Genomic DNA, 25157 nt, shown 5'->3' on the forward strand with positions numbered 1-25157 from the left:
CTGTTATAATAATCAGTTCAATGAGGATATAGTAATCACTGTAATTCAGAAATCTTTTTTTTCTTCTAAAGGAGGGAGGGAAACCCTACCACCTTTTGGTAAATAAAGGGAAATAAAATAGATTCTAATATTGGTTTTTGGGAATAGTGATGATCTTTGGGGTGGGAGGAGATCTATAAATTTAGTTCCTTTTTTTTTCATTTAGTTATTTCAAAAGTTTGCAATCCTTACTAGTCCCCATTTAAAACAAACAAAAAAGCAAAAATGGACACTTTTTGAGACAGTAGTTACATCAATGTAGAAAAACTAAAAAAGGCTGTGACGGGCCAGGACTTAAGTTTACAACTACAAGGGCAGTAGCTAACTTACTGAGCCCTTACTCTGTGCTGGGCTAAGCACTGTATGTTATATATTGACTGTTTTCAATCTCACAACAGCCCCAAGAATAGGTACCGTTATTAGCTCCATTTTAACCTTGAGGAAGCTAAGGGACAAAGGGATAAAAGTTTCACACGAAGGTTAAAGTTGCCCAAGCATACCCAGCCAGCAACTGGTAAAGACACACGCTGCACTCAGCTTTACCAGGTAGGAGTGAGAGAAGAGGTGGCCTTCTATACATCAGGCTTTATTACTACTCCCCTTCATATACTAGCTCACTTAGGTCTTATAACATTCCTATAAGGCAGAAAACAGTATTTCATTTAAAAAATCAACTCCTTGGAAATGATTTTTCAGCTTGAATGTCAAATTACATACCGATATAGATCTGATTCAAGTAAAGTGAGTTGTCGAGCAATTTCTATTGGGTGTAAGGTGAGCAGGTCAAAAGTCTCTATGTGCCCAGGCCTGCTTATATGCCACTCAACTGTGGGAGGTGAACTCTGAAATGTAATATTATGACCTGGTCCATTGTCTCTTGCAATTTTTTTCCTTTGGATTATTTTAGTGATGGATTCAACCCATTTTTTCATTGCTTTACCTGAAATACATTACATTTTAAATAACATTTAAATACTTTTTACTCAATATTTTATTCTTTTAAAATATTTTAAAATCATACAAGTGATAGTTGAATATATATTTGCTATTACAAGGTTCAAATGATCAAAATAAAAAATAAAAAAAAAAAAATGGAAGTTCCTCTTTACCATTCCCTGTTCCCTATCCTAATCTCATTCTTCTTCACATGGGTAACTGCGGTTAATAGTCTGATATATATTCCTCTACATCCCTTCTAAATAAAATTAGAAAGTAATTTATTCATAGACATTTTTCACCTTTACTCTTCTGAACGTCAGTTCAAAATATTATAATTCTCCATAAGATAGATCTTACACACATGAGATTTAGAAGTACAGACAATTCATAGTCACTATTAATCTTATTAATGTTGCATTTTATAAACCAAACAGTACCAGAGGATCCATGCCTTCATTTTAGTGCGAGTTTTTGATGTGGCTTTGTTTTGTATTATGCATGAAAGTACTATTATTTAACTCTTTACTTTCTGATTCTCCTTTAGAGTGCACAAGGGCAATTAGAAACAAGTTTGTCTAGGTCATTCTTAGACCTATACGATCACAGAATCCTTAAAACTAGAGGGGAGACTTTGGAAACATCAAGCCCTACTCCTTATGTTACTGATGAGGAAACCCAAGTCTAAAGAATCAAAGTGGCTTGGCCCAAAGTCCTGTATCTGGTGAGTGGCAGTGTTCAGAAGAGAACTCTCGCTTCTTGGCTCTCGGTTCAGTCTGCTCTGCTGCCTCTCTGATACACCTAACTGGGTGTAGTCAGTTTCCTAACTGTTCACCTAACTGGGGCCTCGTCAGTTTCCATCAGTGGTGTTACAATGGCACACCGCTTCCTAATTGTCTTCTGGGACACAGACCTTCAGATAAGTGGAAAGACAGAATGAATTGAGACTTTTTCTGTCCAATTCCAAAATGATCAGTAAGTGGATTTACTAAATGCAAATACATTGGGCCAGCAGGGTGATTATTGAGCAATTTGTAGGTCAAAATGTTGTTTGGTGAAAATTTTTAACTTTTTCAAATGGTTATGTTGCCACTTATAAACAACTCTTAACAACACTGAACAATGACATCAACTGAGAGTCACCAAAAGGTACTTTTATTACATATGAAACCAGGCACTTAAAAAAACCATACCTCTTACTGTTCCAATAAATTCTTCCATTCGCTGCAAAAGATCTGCGTCTCTTTCAAAATCATAGAAATGGTGCTCTACCCAATGCCGACATACATTTAATACTCTATGGCATTAACAAAGAAGAATAACTGAATTACATGGGAACTCAGGCATAAATGTTTATCACAATGAATCACATAAATTAAAACAGTAATTCTTACCAAATAATTTTATAAGTGGCTGACTACTTTCAAAATTCTATGTTAATTAAGACTTATACAATAATTTCTGATAATTGCTTTCTACTTCACTCATTTTACTTGTTACCTTCTCCTTGCTTGGGAAAGATCCTTATTTATGTCAACTCTGGAACAAAACTTCAGTACAGACTTAATGCCTTCAGTTATTTAATTACTGCTTACCGCAGTTGTACAGGCTGTATGTATTCTTTCCTAAACCTTTTTAGTTCTGCACTCAAGGGTTGATCTCCATTCTCTATAGCTATGCGATCAGCTTCTGTTGGCTCAGGCTCTGGAATTTCAAACCTAACATAAAAGAGAACAAACTAATGAAAATACTAATAATATCAAGTTATTCAAATAGAAAACCTCAAACCTTTTCACCAGTCAGCACAATCAAGAGAGCGCTGTAAAAAATTACTAAAGACATACACACACATCGGTGAAAATAAGTAAGACTTCTACTGATCTTAATTTCTAAAAAAGAAATTAATACTTGACAATAAAAACAAACCTAGAAACATAGTTAAGAATAAAGAATACATGCAAAGTCTAAAATAGATGTGATTATAAAGTTATGGGACTGATGTTTATTTTTGGCTGTGTAATCACTCAATCACCTAACATAAAACTTTACCCTTAAGGGTAATCCTTAAAAAGTAGACTGCTCTCTGAGTGGCTGAAACACTTCTCGATTATATAATGTATTTGTTCACTGACAAGCTCCATTGTATTCAACATGTGGTATATTTGAAAAATTCTGTTTAGAACATCTAAATCATCAAAATTTAGAAGTCTAAAATATACATTTTTTATATAGTTCTTTATATAATAAAACTATATAAAAGTCCAAAATCCAGAGTCTAAAATATACATTTTTATATAGTTCTTTAACTTGACTAATTCCATAAATATGCAATTTCATAGTTACCATATAAAAAAGAATGCTTATTTTTATACTTTAATAAATGAAAACCACAAGATTATTATAAAATAAATGGTCATCTAAGAGATTTTATTTCTTAAAAAAGTACTCACGAACTACAATTTAAAGCTCATACAATTTATTTCTGAGAGACATGTAGGATCTTAGCTCACTCTCTTTAAAAAAAAAAAAAAGAATTTACACATTTTACATTAACAGACCTTTCTATTATAAGACTCAGTAGTTCTTGAGGTTTACAAAAGGATCTGTATGTTGTAAGAAATGTCCGAACAAAATTGGGATCTAAGAAGAAAAAGGAAAAATATCTTATTAAAATCTTTGATTCAGAATGATTAAAGCTATTATTAAAACATTTTCAAGAGAGATGAAAAACAGTCAGTTTTGAAATTCCCAAAATGTTTTGACCACATAGAATGCTTTGGACTTTATAACAAACTGCTAGCTTGAGCACTTCCTAAATTAGTGGCAAAACCATTGATACTAGGATTCTGTAACAGCTTATTTCTTGACTTCTGTACACTGTGACTAGCTGAACTGAAACTCCTCATCGGCTGCAGGAATGCAAAAGGAAGAAAGGCAAAAAGAGCACGCAACACAAGCTCCCCACCTGCTACCTGGATCTTAGAGCATCTCTGGTTGGCTTCTTTCTCTTGAGAAAGACAAAGAGAAAGAGAAAGGCCACAGCAATAGCCCGGTACTTCTTCTGACATCCAGACTGTTTACCTAGGATCAGTTATCTAGATTTCTTTCAATCACATTAACAGAGCATACGACTAGAAACTGGATACTACAATGTTCTAGATTAAGCTAAATACGCTTTCTAAATGATTTGCTAGAGGTTTTAATTAAAGCTGCTAAAAGAAGCTTACACATACCTGTAAGTTATTAAAACTCTTAAATGTGTGAGAATGTGGATTTGGTTCTATTCACAACTTAATCCCTTTTATTTCAAGTAGTCACAATAAGAGTTTCATCATACGAGCAGGGGTCTCCAGCCCCTTCCAAGAGAGGACCTACTTTTCATTCACATCTCCATGAAGTAAATCAGGAGGCTGACTGAATGTCATCACTTCCCCAGGCCTGGCCTACTCCAGTCTCTCCTTGACAGTATTCTCCCAAGTTGTGGAGAAAGGCTGCTGTCATCAGCACAAGAGACCTGGTCTGTCATCTTCTGTGTAAAGAGGGGGAGAGACATCTTCCCACAATGGAAAAAAAAAAAATCACGCACTTCTAGAACTCAAATTTCATCAATGTCCACATTTAGTTGTAAGTCTTCAAAAAGAGGGAGGGGAGAATTCATTAACTTTTCTATTGGGAACATCCTTTTCCTATTTTACATTACAGACCGGTAAGCTCTAATTTAATGATAAATTCATTGAGAATAGTGAGTACCTTTGTGGATCCTTTCTAAGTACAATATCTTTTATTCAGATACGATTTACTAAGACTCAGAGTTCATTTGTGTGGAAAATTTCTACTTAGGCTGATTCCGTCTGATTAAGAACCACTCTAAATTTAGCCTTAACATAAAATAATGATAATATATTAACTCCCCCAGCAAAGCAAATGAATGGATTTATCATAAAAATAGAAGTCTATTTCTAATCTATTGGTACATGTGGTCATCAAGATAATGAACTGATTTAAATATCAGACAACCTTGAATTTATAATGCTTTTATAAATTAAAGAAAATTTACAGAATAAAAACATACTGGTTTTAAATGTCCCTCTTCTCCTTTGCCTTCCAAGTCTACAGTGGGGTACTGATAAAGGTAATTTAAATATATACAATCCTTTAGTAATTTCCTCTCTGTTGGTATCTTATTGTTTGTCTTCAGTTACAGAGTTCCTCAAACGTTAAAGACTAATGTCTCATCCAGAAGAAAAGATTTTAAAACAGAAGGCTGTACAAGATTTTAAAACAGAGATTTATATCGGTTTCATCACAATCCTCCCTTTCAAGAATCTACTTCCTGTTCTGCAAATCTATTTGTAAGGTGAGGCTACTCAAAACATCCTATGTTTAGGAATCCAGAGCAGTGGCCACTATAGAGGTGCTGAGCTGTCGCTAATGGAGAGAGAGCCCAGACTCATGGTACAACAGAGTGTTCCTAGAATCCCTGAGCTGTGTTCTAAATTTAGGCTGACCCCTCCTTTTTAAAAAATTAAAAAAAAAAAAAAATTATTTTGGTCTAAAAGCCTAAAATTAATATTCAGATCCATTTCTTCTCAGATGCCAACTGAGTCAGGTTAAAAAGTTGTGGGATATCAAAGGTACTTTTAAGTTGAAAAACAGAACAAAAGCAAGTTCTAGATGAATTGTTTTTTAAGAAAATTGCCTATTTTTAAAGGCAAACTACTTTAAAATTGCCTTCTCATCTTCTACCAAAACTTCTGGTCATTTCAGTACTTGAGTAACTGATGACAATGCTGGGAAAGTTGTGCTAGGCCTTGGTGCCACATCAGTCACACGGGGATCAAATCAATTCCTGATATCTGTTATGTAACGTTCGCAAAGAGCATTCACATAATTTATTCCATGTGACTTCTGCAAAGTGAGTGGGGCTGTTGTTTTCCCTTTCTACATATGAGAGAAGTAGCTAAGACTCATCCAAGGTTACACAGTAGAATGGCAGAGAGTCTAGATTGTGCGATTTCTAGTTTTATGCCTTTTTCTACTGTGTCACACATAACCTCGCTGGATTAAAGGATCCTTTAAGGTTTCCGCAGCTGTGACATATAAATATAAAGAATGGTTCCATGAGTTATGTAATCATTATAGAAAACTTACATAAATGATTAATTTAGAATATAGCTGTACTCTGCTAATCTTGGTTTAAGGCACTAGGAAAATCACTGAAAAATCAGCAGTCTAATTGTGATTCTGTAATTCTTGTTAAGCCTTCTTCCAGATTTTAGGAAGTAGCTGCTGGGCCTTCCTGTACAGTCTTCAGAAAAGGAGTTTCTGAAGCGGGCAGTGAGATAAACACTCCCACAATCGTCACTGTTGTACTACATTCTAAAGTGACTCAAGTTTAAGTTGTTTTTTAGCTTCATCAGAAGTAAAAGCAGTCTTGCCAAAACGAAACAAAACAAACAAAAACCAGCAGAAGCTAAAAATAAGCCAAAAAAATTTGGCAAAAGTTTAAGTACTTTCGAAAAATATCTGAAAGGCTGCATATATTCCCAGGCTTGTATAATTTATAGAATCCATTTTTAGTCTAAAGCAGTGCAAAATTGCTAATGAGTGAAAAACTTCTATGGAGAGGACATAACACCTGTACTTGAACCTTTACACGAAAGAAGGGTAGATAGTCCAGAAGCTATTTTTACCTCTATCAATTTCCCCACTTAGGTGATTCCAACATGTACTATGTCACACTAACCCCTAGAAACCGTGATCTTACAGATGATGTAAAGGACTCAGATAATTCAATATCTTAAAAATACTCCTCAGTAAGGACAGGCTGTGTACTTTTGTGAGAACGCAGAGTACAGGCAACCATCAGAGCTAAGTCTTAACGCTGGCTCTGCCGGCTGTGGAGGGGCCTCTGCCCACCTGTGTTATAAAACGGTGTTGCATAGACAGCTGGAAGGCAAATGCATGAAAATGCAAAAGCCAGGCCTGCTTTGGTTTTAAAACCTAAGTGCAAATACTTGTGGAGAACACAAAAATTGGCTATTTTGATAGTCTCTTTGTCTGTTTATCACTTGATTGTGGATGTAAATTCCAGAAGCCTCTTTCTCAAACATAATCCCAAATGGATTTCAGTGTGAGCGATGATGCAAACTTCCTTGTGGTTTTTCTTCTTCAATCATTTTACTAGATCCTCCTATCCCTGCAGTAAGATTTCCACCAGGCTCACTAGCTGGTCTGCTTCCTTCCCTCGATGCAGCTCGCCATGCAAACGCCTGCCGGCTGTATTAGCAGATTCCTGGGCTAGGTCCAGGTTGTTTCAAACACAAGCTGCAGGGACTATTTTCTGCTGGTCTTCTCGCTGCCTTGTCTCCCTAACTCGAAAACTATCCTTTGATAATACTTTGTCGCACAATTCATCAGAATCTTAGGAACTCAGAATATACTATCCTACGTTAATGTTCAGAATATAACGTACTAAAGTTGAGGTGATAATCCAATCCCTTTTTCTTAGGTACCTATTTTGATTGACACTTGACATTTTATTTGGTAAGGTCAATGAAATTTATGAAATATTTGTTCTATGGAGCTATTTATGTAAAGAACGCCCCTTCCCCCACCACCGTAGTGAAACACTGTTAATCAGGATGTCTGTTCATGTGATAATTCTCCCTCTAATACAGCCATTTAAAAAGCCACCAGAAACAATAAGCTCCTCAACAAGGATTTATAAACAATCACTCTTGAATTCCTTAAAAAAGGAAACAGACGCTATGCTGACGCACAAACACTTTAAAAAAGTTATCAGAGAGTTTAAAAATAGAACAGTACTGCCCTATAGATCAAAAATTGTTCAAGAGATTTTTTTTTAAAAGTTAAGACACCCAAACTGAACTTATATAGGCCATGAAGGCAAAAGAAATCTAATTTAGATTTTTGAGGATTTTCTAGAAGGGCATAAAATACCAGTAAATACTTTAAAGAAAAATATCAACAGGCTTAAGTTTTTCAACACCATTTTCTAGAAAAGAGAAGTTCATCATGCATGGGAAACACCTTTTTCCCACACTTCAAACATGAAAAGCTTTTATTTCCATGTAATGTCAGTTCTAAATTTTCCCTATTTCAAGGTCACCTCATTTCTCTAAAACAAGACGATCAAACCAGACACACCATTACCACACATCTCTTTACTCATGTTGTTGAAAGTCTCAATAATTAATTTGTACTTTAGAAACAGAAGTAAAAGTCCTCCTCTCATCGCTGCTTCTTTATGTACATTGCTCTGTGCTTTCTTAAGGTAGGTAAGGAAGAAAGTCTCTTCCTATTCTTGCCAGATTCAGAATGCTCTAAGTAGATAATGCTCCCACGCCCCACAGCATTTGAAATGAATTCCAAAGTTCTGATGTAGCTAGTGACTTACTCGACGTCCAGAAATATTGCATCTGAGAGACAAGTATAAATCAGATTCCACACAAGACCCTGTGGCAATCTTCTAAGCAACAGTTAAGCATTTTCTAATTAACCTAAATTAAGTTTTTTCTCCCAGAAAGCTTTTCTTTACAGAGCACACAACACCAGTAGACTAATGACTGGATTTTGCTAAAAACTAAAATGATGCCCAGTATCTAACTATATACTAAAGTCTATGCATTAAAATGGAAGTTTATCTATAGTCAGAGTTAATTACCTATTTCAATAAGAGAAAAAAATTACTCTGCTAAAGTCTTCATAGTAAACTTGTGTGTGCCCAATGATGAACAAGCCATTTATACTACTGGAAATTCAAACCAAGCAAGAAATTCTCTTTATTTTTATTATTTGATACACATAGTAAAAATCATGTTATATTTTAATCATGAAGAAAAATTTGCCTTGGATGAGTCACTATAACATGGTGGAAAGTACAGTCTATTAAGAATCAAGAAACCTAAATTTTAGTCCTTGTTCTGCAATTAATTGAAGATATAATAATTTCTGGCAAATCACATAATTTTCAGGGGCCTTGGGTTTTTGTCTCTAAATTCAGGGATTGGTAATCTGGTCTAACACTACAAATCTATAGCGCTGTTTGAACATTATTGTTAAAAACACTTGAGGGATCAGGTTGGTTAAAGCCACAGTAAAGTCTGAATTAAGTAAGGTTAAGCCAGTTTTTCTTTTTCTTTTCTTTCTTCTTTTTTTTTTTTTTAGGTTTCTGACCAACCCATAACCTAAAAAATGTGTGTAAGTGGTGCTTATCAGATATTAAGTTTTCTTAATTATAGCCATTGTCTTTTATTATAATTCTGTACAATATAATAAAAATGTGCAAGTTAAATTTTAGCCTTTGTTTCAGCCCAACTTGCATTGTGTGTCCTCCAATAAACATATCGAACCAACCAACTGAGACAAACAAACCAAAAAGAGCAGATGAATAATTCTAAAAACAAATGGCAACTTGATCTGTTATTATGGTAGTGAGGACTCAAAGTACATTTGGGCTGGAAAAGACCTTAAAAAATTAACTGCTTTCATGTTTTATGAGTTCATAGATGGTCTATCAGAAACATCCCACGTTGCCTGTAACACGTTCACTGAGACCCCGTCCAGAAGAGCCCAAATAAGCTAGGAATTAATACTAAGCTGTGTGTACTGTAAATCACAGCTCATGAAAACTGCTTGTGGATTCCGGTTACACCAGTCATGTACTTTCGTCACATATGTTAAAATATTCAATTAAGCTTCAAAAGAAGATAGAAAAGAAAAATGTCAAAAAACTCGGCCACAACACTTCCAAAACCAACACTGGCATTTTATTCCTCAAGATATTAATGAATTTTTTTTTCAAAATTTTGACTTTTTAAAAAAGTAAAACAGTCTTGTCAATTTAAATGCGAACACACTTAACTTTGCAAAACTTCTATAAATTTAGAAATGTCAGTGTTTTATATTAGCTAGAAGTAAAACACTTAAAAATACTATTCTACTCAAAAGCTAGAAGTTAATATAAATGAATGCAACTACCTAGAGGGACGAATAAGAAGCCATGGCACATGTACTGCGTCTGCAGACTTGGCCAGTGTTGTGCACGTTAAGGAGAAAACACAGCCAAGATGCAGAAAAACCATCGGCTATGCTCATTCACGTCTTAAAGTAGCCTCGTTCGGAAAATAAGTAAAAGGCACACAGTTCCCCAGAAAATATTTAATTGTAGTTCTGCAACTGCTTACTAATAATAGTAAGTTAGTTCTGTGAAATTCAGCAGGCAGTTTAAAAACAATTTTTATCATTAACAATCAAGTTTTACAGAAACAATTACATTTAAAAATTGGGAATTTGAAAATGGTTTCCAACTCAGATCCCACTGACGTGACAGTAAACATTAGGTAAGTCTCCTTAGCACTTTCCACTAATACTGTTCTACAAGAAAAAAAAATCAGTAAAGCTTTGGTCCCACACAGATAAAAATCTAAGGATCAATTTTACGCTAAAAGGTTTAAGAGCTCAAAACACAGGTATTTAAAATAAAATGATGAATAGCTTAGAATACTTATGTTAAATAAATCAATGACTCTTTCAAGACGCTTAAAAATCAGAATAATGTGGCAAGAAGAGCAATTTAAGCTTGTGTAACCTTAAAAATTCCTTAAAAAGCAAAGAAATAAGTGTTTTGCAAGCACAAATTTTGAGTACTTTAATGAAACATTTTTGTAGTTGTATTCTAGGTCTTAAAGAAGTATACAGAGGTTGAAAATCATTTAATAAGTTGGTCATAATAATTACTGAAAATTGCACCTCTCAAAATGTTTTATATGTAAAAAAGTTGCCAGAATAACCTATTTCTTTTTCATGTAAAATCTTAGGCAGCTTATTTAACTTTCCTGTGCTTTGACTTTTTTTTTTTTTTTCTGAGTCAGTAAAATGGGTGCATGGACTGTGGCAGTTTCTAGGCAAAAAATCAGTAGTAAAATTGGAACGCCAGACTAGTCTTATTTCGCCACCTTCAATGTGTTTCAGCTACTGACTGCTATTACCAAATGCAGTCTGTTTAGAGAACCCAAACTGCTTTTAATGGCCTATGGAAAGCACTCATATCTTACTATGGAAAAGGCTAGCAAGAGAACTACCAATGAGAGGCCAAATAAAAATTACAAAGAAAACAAAAGTCTGGCTTATTTATCCCAGAGACATGTGGACACGATGAAACATTATGTTTATAAAAGTGTTTGATATCACTGATAAAAATATTCTAATTTAATTTTACTTTTTTGCAAGGTGGCCCTGATATAGTTGCCAGGCCATTTAAGTAGTTAAGTGGCCATTTAATAAACTGAAAAGATTAACATTATTGAATGCTAGTCATCTTTGTTACAGTCGAGTAGTTAATGGGTATCTTTAAAAGTTTAATTTAACTGGTGCCAGAGCAGTTTCCAGAGAGAACTGAGAACCCATTTATAGGACTTTAAACAATGAAAAACATCAACGATGAAAAAAACAAACCAAAACCAGAAACACATCTCCCTCAGAAACGCACATCTCCTAGAGACAGAAATATATTTAAGCAAGAAGTATAGGGATGGAGGTTAACTTTCTCATTCAACTATTTAAGAATAACACTTATGTTCTAAGAGTTACATTTCAGTTTATAGGTCTTTGTAATAAAAACATTCTTTGAAAGTAAGTTTACATTTATATTTACAAAGAGCTTTCACCTTTAGCAGTTCATTTATTCTTTCCGACAGCATTTGAAGATAACTGTTGTGATGTTGATTTTTGAGGTGAACTAAGGTTCTGGGATGGTAAGGAGCTGTGACAGAGTGACGACATAAATCCAGATTTCCACTATACCATACGCTACAGTAGTTTACAATTACCAAGCTTTCTACTGAAGGTCGAAGAATATTGGATTATCATTGGTTACTTTATTAGAAGAAATAAAATTACTTAAAAAAAAAGTCATCACATTTGTTCCCTGACTCTCAAACATCATATTTGATTCAGCCTCTACCAATCTTCCTAGGTAGCTTGGACATGTTTGTCCTTAAAAAACTGCCCTACTAAGATGGACTTTTTTTTTTTTTTTTTAAATAACATCGGTTGTAAAATGCAAAAAATACTGAAAACTTACATGACTCTCAGGATTGCTAAATTTAATTAAGTCTTAGGAATGGAAATGAAGAAAACCCAATGCTGTGTGTATTTTTACTACCAGCACAATTTTGATGATGAACATATATAAAATTTTTACTGACTTTATCGTCTCAGTAATGGAAACAGACAAAAGAAAAAAACAAGTGGTGAAGGTTATGTGAAAAAGTTTTTTAGACCCTAACGATGATGATTTCTCAGGACTTTTAGTCTTGTTCCTGCCGCTAACTGGGAAAATTTAGCCAAGTGATTTTATTTTCTCATTTGCAATCGTGGTTATAAAGCTACAAAATAGTATGTAAATGTGGTAGACAAAGTATAAATGGCAGTGTTTTTTAGGCAAAGGAAAATGAACTGGGATAATGCAGAGATCATCCTTCGTTGTTAGTCTGCTTTCTATTTTAGGCACAGTGACCTGTGCAGCAAAGAATCTAAGCTGGAAGCAGCAAAACACAAGTGACAGGCAACTCAATTACATTTCTTACCTGCGTACATATGGTACGTGAGCCTCTCAATAAGCTTAATAACAGTTCCTGCTTTGATAATTGGAATTCCAGCCTTGGGCTGTGTGTTCTCTTCAAATATTATATTCTCTTCAGAGTCAGGCTCTGCAAATCGATAAACATCAGCACTAGGGAGCCTCATCTGCTCCTCCTTCTCTTCCTGTAGCATCGTCACGTCAAGCATCCTTTCCAGTGTGCTCCGGTACTGGAGAGATATCAGTGCTGCCATCCAATTGTTTTTCTCTTCAGCTGACTTGGCAGAAAATATAACACTATTTTCATCTTTTAAAATTATTTCAAAAGCATGCTTGTACTCACTGGTGTCATCTTTGTCATTAATTTGTACCTTTCTCATGAAAAACTTTTCTTTCAGACGATACTCTGCATTGCTAGCACCAGGAAGTCTTGGCTGCCCATGATTTGATTTACAGCAAATCATTAAGCCATCAAAGAGAAATATGTGTCTCTCATGCTTGGCTCCTACACGTGTAAGAGTTCCTTCCATTATAAATTCATTGCAACACTGTCCAATGTCTTTTCCCTCCCAACCATCAATATTCTTTTGAATCTCGTTCATTTTCTTGATTGCTAGTTGTTTCCCCTTCATTTGCTGACTATAAAACCGACATGCAGATTCACTGGGATAAAGGAAAAAACAGTATTAGTGCACAGATAACAGGCAACCTAGAATTCACGTAAATAAAGGACAGTAATAAGAGTACATTTAAAAAAAAGTTGCACTGACAAGGTGTTCACTAACTCTCCACATATATTAGTGATACAAAACTGTACCATTTAGAAACCAAAGCAACACAGTAGAGACTTTTTTTAGTGACTACTGACAAAATTCTACTCTATAAATCCAGCTACGGAATGATTACTTCTACCTTGGCTACTATTTAGAATGACAAATATTAAAAAGTAGCTCCATACAGTGAAAAGAAGAAGAGACTTAAAAAATTATTTAAAAATGTTTAAGTGGATAAGAGCTAAAGCTAAAAATCATGCACAGATTATAATGAGGAAACTGGAAGCAATGTATCTGAATTAATACCTCAAGTTACATAACCCCTAAATAAAGGACTACGAATTTTACTTTCACAGAACGGTGATGTTGACATAAATCTACGCAAGACATTTTTCTCTCTCTCTCCTTTAGCTTACCAGTTGGCTCTCAGGAGGTCTTGTCTGGGAGTATGCAAGGAAAATGCACAAATATGAAAGGTTTTTCAAACAATAACAAATTCTCTTGGCTTTGATGTCACTTCCTCTGAAAGACCAAGCTTGTCACTAAAACTATTTTCTTCATTGTTTACTGACGAGGGAACTGAGATCCCTGAATCTATACCAAAATATTCAGGGTGAAAAGGAGGATTATTAAAAAAGTAAAAATATTCACCTCAGTCTTCGTTTTGCAAGACTTTTAGAACATATTTTTTCCATACCACTCTGAACATTAAGCAAAGCTGTTATTGCTTGTTTCAAACATTCCTTGTCTTCTTGATCTTCACTCTTTTCTTCTAACTGCTGCAAAGTCAAAATGACAAATCTGAACCAGTAGGACAGTTTGGGACAAAAAGAATAAAGATAACATCGATTCAACTCTTTCTATCACAATGCAACTTGTAAATGTGTCATAAAATGCATTCTTTTAAAAAAGCGTTTTCTTCTTTATGTATTACTTTCTATATTAACATGCAACCAAGTTTTCCACATTAAAAAAAAAAAACAAAAACCAGTAGAAGCAGTGTTAAGAGATGTCACACCTTGTGACAGGCAATAGTGTGCAGTTTCTCAGGTGACTATTCCTGAAAAGAAATGAGGGACACAAAGTGTCTTCTTAACCAGCACAGGATTTGCACAGCAGCAAGCACATAGATGAGGTTTTCTTAAGTATGGAATCTGGTCTTAGGTTTCTGATTCCAACACGGCTGCTGTAGCAACAGGATGATTAGGAAGATAAATACACACAGGAGGATGCAATATGGTGGAGAGGAACTTGAAGACACAAAACCTAGGACCAAATTTTGACTCTACTGCTGTGTGACTTTGGGGCAGATCATTTGACTTCTGAGTCTCACTTTTCCCAACTATTAAATGAAGCTTCATAAAAATCTTGCCCTGCCTACTTAATGAGGTTCTCTCTCTCTCTCTCTCTTTTTAAAGTTTACTTATTTATTTTGAGAGAGACAGAGACAGTGTGAGTTGCAAAGGGACAGAGAGAGAGAGAAAGGGAGGGAGGGAGAGAGAGAATCCTAAGCAGGCTCCACACTGTCAGCGCAGAGCCCAACGCAGGCCTTGAACTCACAAAACCGTCAGATCATGACCTGAGCCGAAACCAAGAGTTAGACGCTCAACTAACTGAGCCACCCAGGTGCCTATTTAATGGGATTCTTATTAAAAATCAAAGCACTGTGTAAATGGTAATGTACAGTATAAGTTGTTTTCTTTGTAGTTCTATAGAATTAATATTGGTATCATGAAGAATTTTGTCAGTATTCACACGTTAAGATTATGAGTAAAACTAGAAATGTAACTATTAGTGAAACCCAAGCACATTTTCTGGTGGCAAAAGTCTGTGCTTAATAAGGATTGAGTCATCAATTACTACCAGTTATCAATACAACAGGTGGCTATAATTGAAGCAAGCAGTTAACTGAGCAAGGTATGAGTTACAATAAGTAACAAGAATTCAGTAAACTTATAAACCTGCTTCTGGCTACCAAAAAGAAAAAGTTAAGAAATAGCATTTACCAATAGTTTTCATGCAATATTTAAGAACATTTACTCTTTATGACAAAGGAAAAGACAGGAGAAATAAAACCACAAAATATTCAAAGTACCTTGTAAAGGTTTACTTTTTAATGAGAGTAATTATTCATTATGACTCTAAGGATTTTATGGTCTTGAAAGATATTCCTTAAAGATCAACAACAAATTCCTTTTCAGTTCTGCTAAAGACTATATACACATTCTGATGATTTGTGAAAAGTAAACTTATTTCTTACTCAAAGCCCTAAACCGTTTTTCTAAAAATAATTTACTTAAAATACCTTAAATGCTCAAGTATTCCATAAGTTATAAATACCGTATTGTAAAGTCTATTTAATGCTCAGCTTTTATCATCCAAATTTCTTATATTCATTATTAAAAACTCACCATACTTTCAACTAAAAGGTGCAAACTACACTTTTTAGAAAAATATTCAGTCTCAATTGTGTTAGTAAAATAAAAATCTATTCACAATAATCCCCCAGATAAAACGGGTAAAAAAATGGTTCTCCCCCCAAAGGATAAAAGACTTAAAATATACATATATCTCATATATCTATATATATATCAGAAGATACTCAGATATCACTTACTCATAGTATTGTTCTTCACTATGGCCAGCTAGATTAAAGGAAGTCAATGGCCAAGTGTTCATGAAAGACAGCTACTAGATTTTTACTTAACGGCTATTACTGGTAAGCTGAAGGCTGGACTTTGGGTAATCTCTCAAAATACCTTCCGTCCCTATCACTCTAAAACTATTCACCTCTCATATGGCAGAATTTTGGGAGACAAATAAAATGTTACTGTTAACCCTTACTTCCAAGTCAGCAATCTCACACTGAAAGCAATGTTCATGAAAAAGAGGCAGAATTCTACATGGCATAATGAGAGCACCACAAATGAGAACTATTTCACTGAGTTGTTTCAGAATTTAATTGCTCAGATATTCAAGTCAATAAGACACATGGAGAGTTTTTAGTTTTAAAGAGTTGGCACCAACAGGGAACAGAATATTGAGTCCTTCATATTCTATCCTGTGGTATTTTTTGTATTATTAATTCAGGCAAACAAACCTAAAGTCATACAAAACACAGTTTTAACATACATAAAAAGAACTATGAAAGTAACAAATGCATTTCGGCATGTATTTAGTTTTCTATTCCATAAATGTTTGAAGATTCTGGGTCATTTATCTATCATTTAACGATAGCATTTCACATACAGAATATACCAGTATCTCAAAAATATTGTTAATACATTCTAAAACCCCAAACCCAAAGTCTATGTCAAAACCCATAAATCTTTACTAATAAAGTAATTTTTAAGTTTTTTTTAAAAGATTTTATTTTAAAGTTTATTTATTTATTTTGAGAGAGAGTGCGCAGAGCAGAGAGAGAGAGAGAATCCCAAGCAGTTTCTACATTGTCAGCACGGAGCCCTATGTGGGGATCCAAACTTACGAACTGTGAGACTATGATCCAAGCCAAAACCAAGAGTTGGCCACTCAACTGACTGAGCCACCCAGGCGCCCCATGAAGTAATTTTTAAATGTAATTTTTACCTTCATAGCATTAGTCAAGCATCTAAAATAAATTTCAATGTAATAAATGACCTTTCTTATAGGCACTTTTGCTTAACATAGCTGACTTAAACTGGGCATTGGTGCAGAATAGTTGAAGTTAACTACCATCAAAGTGGTGGCTTATTGTTGCTACAGAAACAAAGCAGTGGCAATCAGTATGTAAATAAGACTCCACAAAGCAGCATCCTCTTTTTACCAAAGTGATGTTCAATACCATGCTTGTCATGGGTACCTATTTAATAACATTGTGCAACAGCAACAATTTAATTTTACAAATACAGTTCTGCTTAAATAGTTAAAAATGATCAAGTCTTGAGGTTAAATTGCTGTATATGAGATTATATTTAAAATAATCCACAGAATCATATTCCAAAGCACAGTGAAAACTCATTGCTCTATAGTGTTGATAAAATTTATATTCTCAAAAGAAAGGATCCACTTATACCAGTGATTACTTTTTCTTGGTCCTTTAGAAATAAGTGAAGGGGCAGAAATCAACATGGGGTACTGCGTGTCCAAAGGAAACCCTGGGAAGTTTCCAGGGTTTAAATGGGTTTAAATTTAAGAAGCTGTGAACTGGAAAAGGAGACAAAACTGAAGATTGTTTACATACAAAAAATAAAGTGTTACACCTGATGCATTTTATAGGAGTCCAACTAATTCACAAACATGTAATGGTTTCCTTTGGTTAAAAAAAAAAAAAAACCCTTTGAACTCATGTTTTTATTTCTAGAAATTACTTTTTCCAACACTAGATTATTTAAAATGAAGGAATTGCCATTACTTGATGGCAGAGGCAGGCAAGACCCAGGATTTCTGACCCTGAGTTCAAGGGCTTTTCAATATACTAACCAAAACACCAAAATAAGTTTGAAATACCTATTTAGAAAATATTCACCAAATAAGATCTAGCCCATTCAGATAGGTAAACTGCATGCAGTGCACAGGATGGCAAAATATAGAATCAAGAAAAATGTAATTATCTACGGTTTGGGACATAAAATAAAGATCTGTCTTTGTCTTAAATGTTGCGTGTATATAGAGAGTTTATCACAGAATGGGAAAACACAAGCAAAGATGAGGATCACATTTTGATTGTGGAGTGGTTACTTGTATACTCTTTGATGAGATGCTAAGAACAGATTACAAAGTGGAAAATATATGGTCAAACAGTAAATTTAATTTACTAGTCCTGTTAACAAATGTATGGAATATTATCCAAATTATCCAGAAACCAACTAATTAAACCACTGCTCCCGACTCTTTGCTATGCTTTAACCTAAATATCCCTTTAAAGGCTGAGCAAAGAAAGGCAATGACCCTCAACTATTCTTTTATAGTAGCAGCACAACTAAAAGCTATGGGTGAAAAAGATGAAATTCTTAACTAAAATGAGATTTAGAGATTATCTTCAGCTTTAAATTGCTCATATTACTTGTTAAGTCAGAAAGTACATTTCAGGATGCCTGGGTGGCTTATTTGGTTAAGCGTCTGACCCTTGGTTTCAGCTCAGGTCATGATCTCACAGCTCGGGACTTCGAGCCCCATGTTGGGCTCTGCACCAAAAGCATGGAGCCTGCTTGGGATTTCTCCCTCCCTCTCTCTCTGCTCTTCCCTTGGCTTGTTCTCTCTCTCAAAAATAAATACATAAACATTAAAAAAATCTTAAAAAATATATTTTTTTAAATTTAAACTTTTTTGTTTTTAATTTTATTTATATTTGAGAGACAGAGTGCGGGTGGGGCAGGGGCAGAGAGAGAGGGAGACACAGAATCTGAAGCAGGCTCCAGGCTGAGCTGTCAGCACAGAGCCCGATGTGGGGCTTGAACCCACAAACCACGAGATCATGACCTGAGCCGAAGTCAGACACTTAACCAAATGCACCACCCAGGCACCCCAAGAAAGTACATTTCATAACCAGTTCCCTCCTTTCCCCTCAAAGTTATTTTTTAGGTTAGTGATTTCATATATGCAAATAACTCTATTATAATATATGAAATTTCAACCAGGAAGTGATGTTAATGATATTAACAAAATGTAATCTTCTTTTACTTAATCAGCCTAAAGAAACCCTCATTTTCCCCCAAGACAAGTGAGCAGATGATCATTACCAAAGCTGCATATAATACATGGAATAAACAGTATAAATTTATGGCATAAATGTATACTTCTTCTACAGTTGTAAGTTAAATAAAGTAGTATCTTTATAAAATTAGCCAGTGGTTGAAAATATAAAAATGAAATCTTAAAATATAAATTATAACATGACTTATAATTCACTATTAGGAAATAAAAGCCATATTCTCAAAGATGTTTCAGGAAAGTCACAAATTTTATTGAGATAATTAAGTAGATGTCTTTTGTCTTTTAGAAACTAGAACATTAATAGTAGCTGAGTGGAAAAAAAACCTCAAAAGGGCAGATCAACAAGGCAAAGCCAATCAGGTCCCAACTGGAATTAATTTAGCAAATATTTAATTAACCATCCATATTTATAGCAATGAAAATATGATGGTGAGCAAGCCCATTTGGTCCCTACTGTTAGCTTAAAGCATGGAAGAGAAGAGAAATGAATGACAAAGTGTTATGTAATGGGGGAAATATAGCCTTCTGGAAATACACAGCAAGAAGGGTTCCAGAAGGAAATGACTATAGGAACTGAAGAATAAGAATGGGGAAACATTGGTAAAAGAATTTAAAATAGGCAGATGAAATAATATGTGTGATTGAGAGATTTTTAGGGACCAGGACTGAGAGAAACTAGCTGAAGAGTAGAGCCTGGTGGGTGGGAAGAAAAGAAGTTGGAGAGAAGTGATGGGTCAACCTCAGGCTTTATTAGGAACTTGGACATTAACCTGCGGCAATGGGGAGCCATTAAGGGTTTTAAGCTAGTGACTAACATGATCAAATTTGCAATTTAGAAGGATGACTTTGGTTTACTTAGCTCCTCAAGAGCAGATTGTGTAGGGAAGGGAGATGGAAAAGGCAAAACTAAAGGGAGACTTTCAATAATAGAGATAAGATGATCATGGCCTTCAGAGTATTGAGAGGAAACGAAAAGATGAATCTAAAAGAAGATCCTTTTCAAGAACGAAAAGGACTTACTTGGTGACTAAATGGATGTGACAGAAAGAATGAGAGAGAAGAGTTGAAGACTCTTGGGTTTGTTTTTTTTTTTTAATTTTTATTTATTTTTGAGAGAGACAGACACAAAGTATGAGTGGGGGAGGGGCAGAGGGAGAGGGAGACACAGAATCTGAAGCAGGCTCCAGGCTCTGAGCTGTCAGCACAGAGCCTGCGCGGGGTTTGAACTCACGAACTGTGAGATCATGACCTGAGCCAAAGTCAGACGCTTAACTGACTGAACCGCCCCAAGGTGGCTTAACTGACTGAAGCCCCAAGGACTCTCAGGTTTCTACTGAGCAGCAAGATGGATAGTGGGGGCTGCTCATGAGAGAGTGAGCACAGAAAGAGTACTTTTGCTAGAAAAGATAGTGAGTTTTGAAGAAAGTGAATTTGACGTGCTTACATAATAAACAAGCAAAGTTGTTCAATAAACAGTTGGATAATAAACAGCCTACATTTCCACGTTCCCCTCTTTTTTTTTTTTTTTTTTTTAAATTTTTTCAACGTTTTTTATTTATTTTTGGGACAGAGAGACAGAGCATGAACGGGGGAGGGGCAGAGAGAGAGGGAGACACAGAATCGGAAACAGGCTCCAGGCTCCGAGCCATCAGCCCAGAGCCTGACGCGGGGCTCAAACTCACGGACCGCGAGATCGTGACCTGGCTGAAGTCGGACGCTTAACCGACTGCGCCACCCAGGCGCCCCTCCCCTCTTTTTTTTTAATGTTTATTTATTTTGAGAGAGAGAGAGAGAGAGAGAGCACAAGTAAGCACATGCCCGTGGGAGAAGGGGCAGAGAGAGAGAGAAAGAGAGAAAGAGAATCCCAAGCAGACTGCACTGTCAGGGCAGAGCCCAATGCGGGGCTTTATTTCAGGAACGTGAGATGATGACTCGAGCCGAAATCAAGAGTCAGACATTTAACTGACTGAGCCACCGAGGCGTCCCTCTACATTTCCCTTTTTATACCCCTCTCTTCATTGAATCCTTTTAATTCTAATGAGAACTGCATAAGTTCCTAATGTTTTTCATGTTGCCATAATCAACGTTTGGTGTGGCAGTTTATTACCTAATAGCAAAGGGGTCACTGCTTTATCCAGAGCAATTTCGTGAGTAAATGATGGGATTGGGGGTGGGAGGAGGTGAAAGGAGTGATGGGTTTCAGGACATGCTACCCCCCAAATAGCACCTTGACATATTAAATATTTTAAGTCGAAGGGGTTTTAGAAAACAGATCAATGACCTTCTTGCTTCTGTTTTCTTAAGTTCCTTCACCTTAAATATTCAGTGCGCCAATGCTCCTGTATCATGTAAAAGTGACATCAAATAAACTTGTATGAATAAATAAAGTTGTATGCTTTTTCTCCTGTTAGTCTTTGTCAGTTTACTTTTCAGACCCAGTAAGTGGGTTGAAGAAAAATTTCCTTCCCTACAGGTCCTTGGAGCTGAATTTGTTCTTTTTTTTTTTCCAGTACATTTTAATGGAGAACACTTGGCATGGAAATTATGTCTCAATAAAGCTGTTTTTTATTTATTTTTGCTGTTTTTTTTTAAAGTAATACTTTAACACTTTTAGCAGATGCTAAATATGTGCTCTTCAGCTTTCTGTATACCTATCAGAGTATCTTCCTTCTATAAAAAGACTAATAGTTTTAGCAGATTGAAGCTAAGTTCAATTTCTAGTCTGAAACATGCAGTAATAAAAGAAATTACAGAGGCGCATGGGTGGCTCAGTTGGTTTGGCGGCCGACTTTGCCTCGGGTCATGATCTTATTATGGCTTGTGAGATTGAGCCCCACATCAGGCTCTGTGCTGACAGCTCAAGCGTGGAACTAGCTTCAGATTCTGTGTTTCCCTCTCTCTCTGTCCCTCCCCCCTCTCAAAAATAAACATTAAAAAAAATTAAAACACAAAAAAACTGTGTTTATTCCCCAAATTATACACAGCTCAGGCAGCAGAAAACTGAAGCCTTACTGGTTTCACATGCCAGGGGATAACGTTTAAAGCTGAGAGAATGGCTGGAAATTAAGGATGAAATCTCCAAGTATAAGGGAACCACAGAGACTGTGCCCACAAATCTGAACATCATCTCTGCCCACACACTTATCTGACTACCAAATCATACATGTGTAGGGAAGATCCAAGAGAATCAGGCTAAAAAAGCATCATATGGAAATCCTAGAAAGTAAACAGAGATATCAGCTGCTGTATAACACAGAAGAGACAAATTTGCAGCTGAGTCCAGGAAAGTTAACTGTCTACTTGCGTAAAAAACCAACAATCCAAAAACAAGAATCCCACAATCCTCAACACTATAGAATCCAGAGTTGTTAACTAACAAACAACAGGAAAATATAACTCATGTTCAAGGAAAAAAAGTCAGTTAATAGAAACTGACACCAAGTGGACCCAGATGTTGGATTTAAGAAAGGCTTCAAAGTGGCTTTTCTGATCATGTTCAAAGAATTAAAGGAAAACATGGTCTTACTGAATGGACAGATAGAGAGTCTGTGGAAACTGTAAAACAAAATCCAAATGGAAATTCAAGAGTAAGCAAGATACTAACAGTTCTATTGATAGATCAATAAAAATTACTAATTTGAAGAACAAAGAATAAGATTTAAGAAAAACGAACAATCTTATAGATCTGTGGGACAACATAAAGTGGTTCAACATATATGTAACTAGAGTTCCAGAAGGAGAGGAAATTAAAGAAAAATGGCAGAAAATGCAAGAGTAATGTAAAAGCAAGTTAAAATCTGAAGGATGGAAAGGAGTCTGAAACTTTAAACAGGATATCAACCCTAAAAAAATGTTAGGATAGCTCATTTAAAAAATAAAACACCTTTCAAAACTATTCTTATCAAAGAGGAAATTACCAAAATTATAAACGCACCTCACAGCTGTTTGATTGATTTAAAATTTAAAACTGGAATAGTACAATAGCCAGCTGTTAATTGTGTTTTTACTACAATGGCTCCTGAATTACACTATCCTATGCTTAACTTTAGACATTTAACATCTGTAGTCAGCCATAATACCATTTAGCTCACTGCTTTGAACCCATGGTTTCTGGATAAGAATGTCTAAATTTAGAAATCTAGTTTAAGGGAATGGAAGCTAGATAGACCTCTGTTGCGCTTATTTTTATGATAGAAGCTGTTTTCTAAATCTTCTCTTATTGCTCGTATTAGGACATCAGCTCAGGGGCGCCTGGGTGGCTCAGTCGGTTAAGTGTCCGACTTCGGCTCAGGTCATGATCTCACAGTCCATGAGTTCAAGCCCTGCATCAGGCTCTGTGCCGACAGCTCAGAGCCTGGAGCCTGCTTTGGATTCTGCGTCTCCCTCTGTCTCTGTCCATCCCCTGCTCATGCTCTGTCTCTCTCTCTCAAAAATAAATAAACATTAAAAAAATTAAAAAAAAAGAAAGACATCAGCTTATAGGCAGTATAAAAAATGGTCTGATGGGGTACCTGGGTGGCTCAGTCGGTTAAGCATCAGACTTTTGATTTTGCCTCAGGTCATGATCTTGTGGTTGTGAGACTGAGCCCCACATCGGACTCTGAGATGAGTGTGGAGCCTGCTTGGGATTCTCTCTCTTTCTGCCTCCCTCTCTGCCCCCCACCCCCCCCCCGCTTGTTCTCTCTCTTTCTCTCTCAAGAAATTAACATTTTAAATAAATAAATAGATAGATAGATAGTTTGAAGCATATAGCAGTTAAAATAAATGCAAAACATGAAAAAAAGAAGATAAATTATCCACAGTAGCAGACGTTTGATATTGTCCAGCTCCCAAACGTAAAGGCAGCGAACCAAAGCCATTAACAAATGTATACAAGATGTTTGCAGAAGGGGTCTGAGGAGCAGATTTCTTTACAAAGAATTTCTGGCACACTATGTGAGGGTCACTAGTGAGTGTTTAAAGTGTATGATGTAGCACAATTTATATTTGCCTTTTCCAATTTGTTTTGTGTAGCATTAAAAAAAAACAGACTATTTGGGGAGGATAAATAATCTCTTAATTTTAACATTTCTCAGTTAAAAAAAAAATTTTTTTTAACATTTATTTTTGAGAGAGAGAGAGACAGAGCATGAATCAGAGAGAGGTCATGGTCAGAGAGAGGGCGACACAGAATCTGAAACAGGCTCCAGGCTCTGAGCTGTCAGCACAGAGCCTGACGCGGGGCTCGAACTCACGGACCGCGAAATCATGACCTGAGCCGAAGTCGGCTGCTTAACCGACCAAGCCACCCAGGCGCCCCACCATTTCTCAATTTTTGATCCTAAGTTTTCCACTCAACTGCACTATTCAGTTCTAAGTTTTTTTTTATTTTATTATTATTATTTTTTTAATGTTTATTTTTGAGACAGAGAGAGACAGAGCATGAATTGGGGAGGGTCAGAGAGAGAGGAAGACACAGAATCTGAAGCAGGCTCCAGGCTCTGAGCTGTCAGCACAGAGCCCAACATGGGACTCGAACTCACAGACTGTGAGATCAGGACCTGAGCCGAAGTTGGAAGCTCAACCAACTGAGCCACCCAAGTGCCCCTCAGTTCTAAGTTTTTATCTGTAATCCTTTCCCACACAATTCCTGTACTTAAGCATTTGGGGCTACAATTTTTGTAATATTTGTGATGGTAAGGGGAAAAAGGACCAATCTTCAAATTGGTCTACTACACAAAAATCAAGGAACATTAAAAAATTTAATGTTTAACTTTAACATATAGCCAAAGTCCAACCATGCGAGCCTTCAGATTAAAGTTGTTAGTGTTCTTATTTTCTAAAATAAAGCTTATTATCACGATAAACACTGCACTATTATAAATGAAATTACATCAACTACAATCTTATCATTCTGTTGGTCCTCAATTTAATCTTCTCTATAAATACATGGTTATTATGGTGTTGAAATTAAACTCAGACATGTTTTCCCTCAATTATTTTGCTAATCTTTTACTTTTTATTACCAATAAAACCTAAGAAAGGTGTGGAGATTTCGAGTGTTAAATTTTCTATTTTTTCATTTAAGAGAAAGCATACATGATAACCTCAAACTCAATTATGTACACTTA

At 35.6% G+C, this 25157-nt stretch overlaps 1 protein-coding gene across 3 annotated transcripts in view; it reads right to left on the reverse strand.

The window, feature by feature from the left end:
- The window catches only part of SOS1 (SOS Ras/Rac guanine nucleotide exchange factor 1), a 151091-nt gene that overhangs the window by 30843 nt on the left and 95091 nt on the right, over positions 1–25157 (reverse strand). For 2 of the 3 annotated variants that reach the window (XM_060653104.3, XM_060653093.3), the window contains exons 9-14: positions 14005–14132; positions 12588–13243; positions 3534–3615; positions 2571–2693; positions 2169–2272; positions 757–979 (exon numbers count right to left, since the gene is read on the reverse strand). In XM_060653104.3, the coding sequence (XP_060509087.1) occupies positions 757–979; positions 2169–2272; positions 2571–2693; positions 3534–3615; positions 12588–13243; positions 14005–14132 (1316 nt within the window). The remainder of the gene's footprint in view (positions 1–756; positions 980–2168; positions 2273–2570; positions 2694–3533; positions 3616–12587; positions 13244–14004; positions 14133–25157) is intronic. The other variant, XM_060653109.3, reaches the window with a different exon arrangement.

Source organism: Panthera onca, chromosome A3 (genome assembly GCF_046562875.1).
Source record: "Panthera onca isolate mPanOnc1 chromosome A3, mPanOnc1 haplotype 2, whole genome shotgun sequence".
Taxonomy (NCBI): domain Eukaryota; kingdom Metazoa; phylum Chordata; class Mammalia; order Carnivora; family Felidae; genus Panthera; species Panthera onca.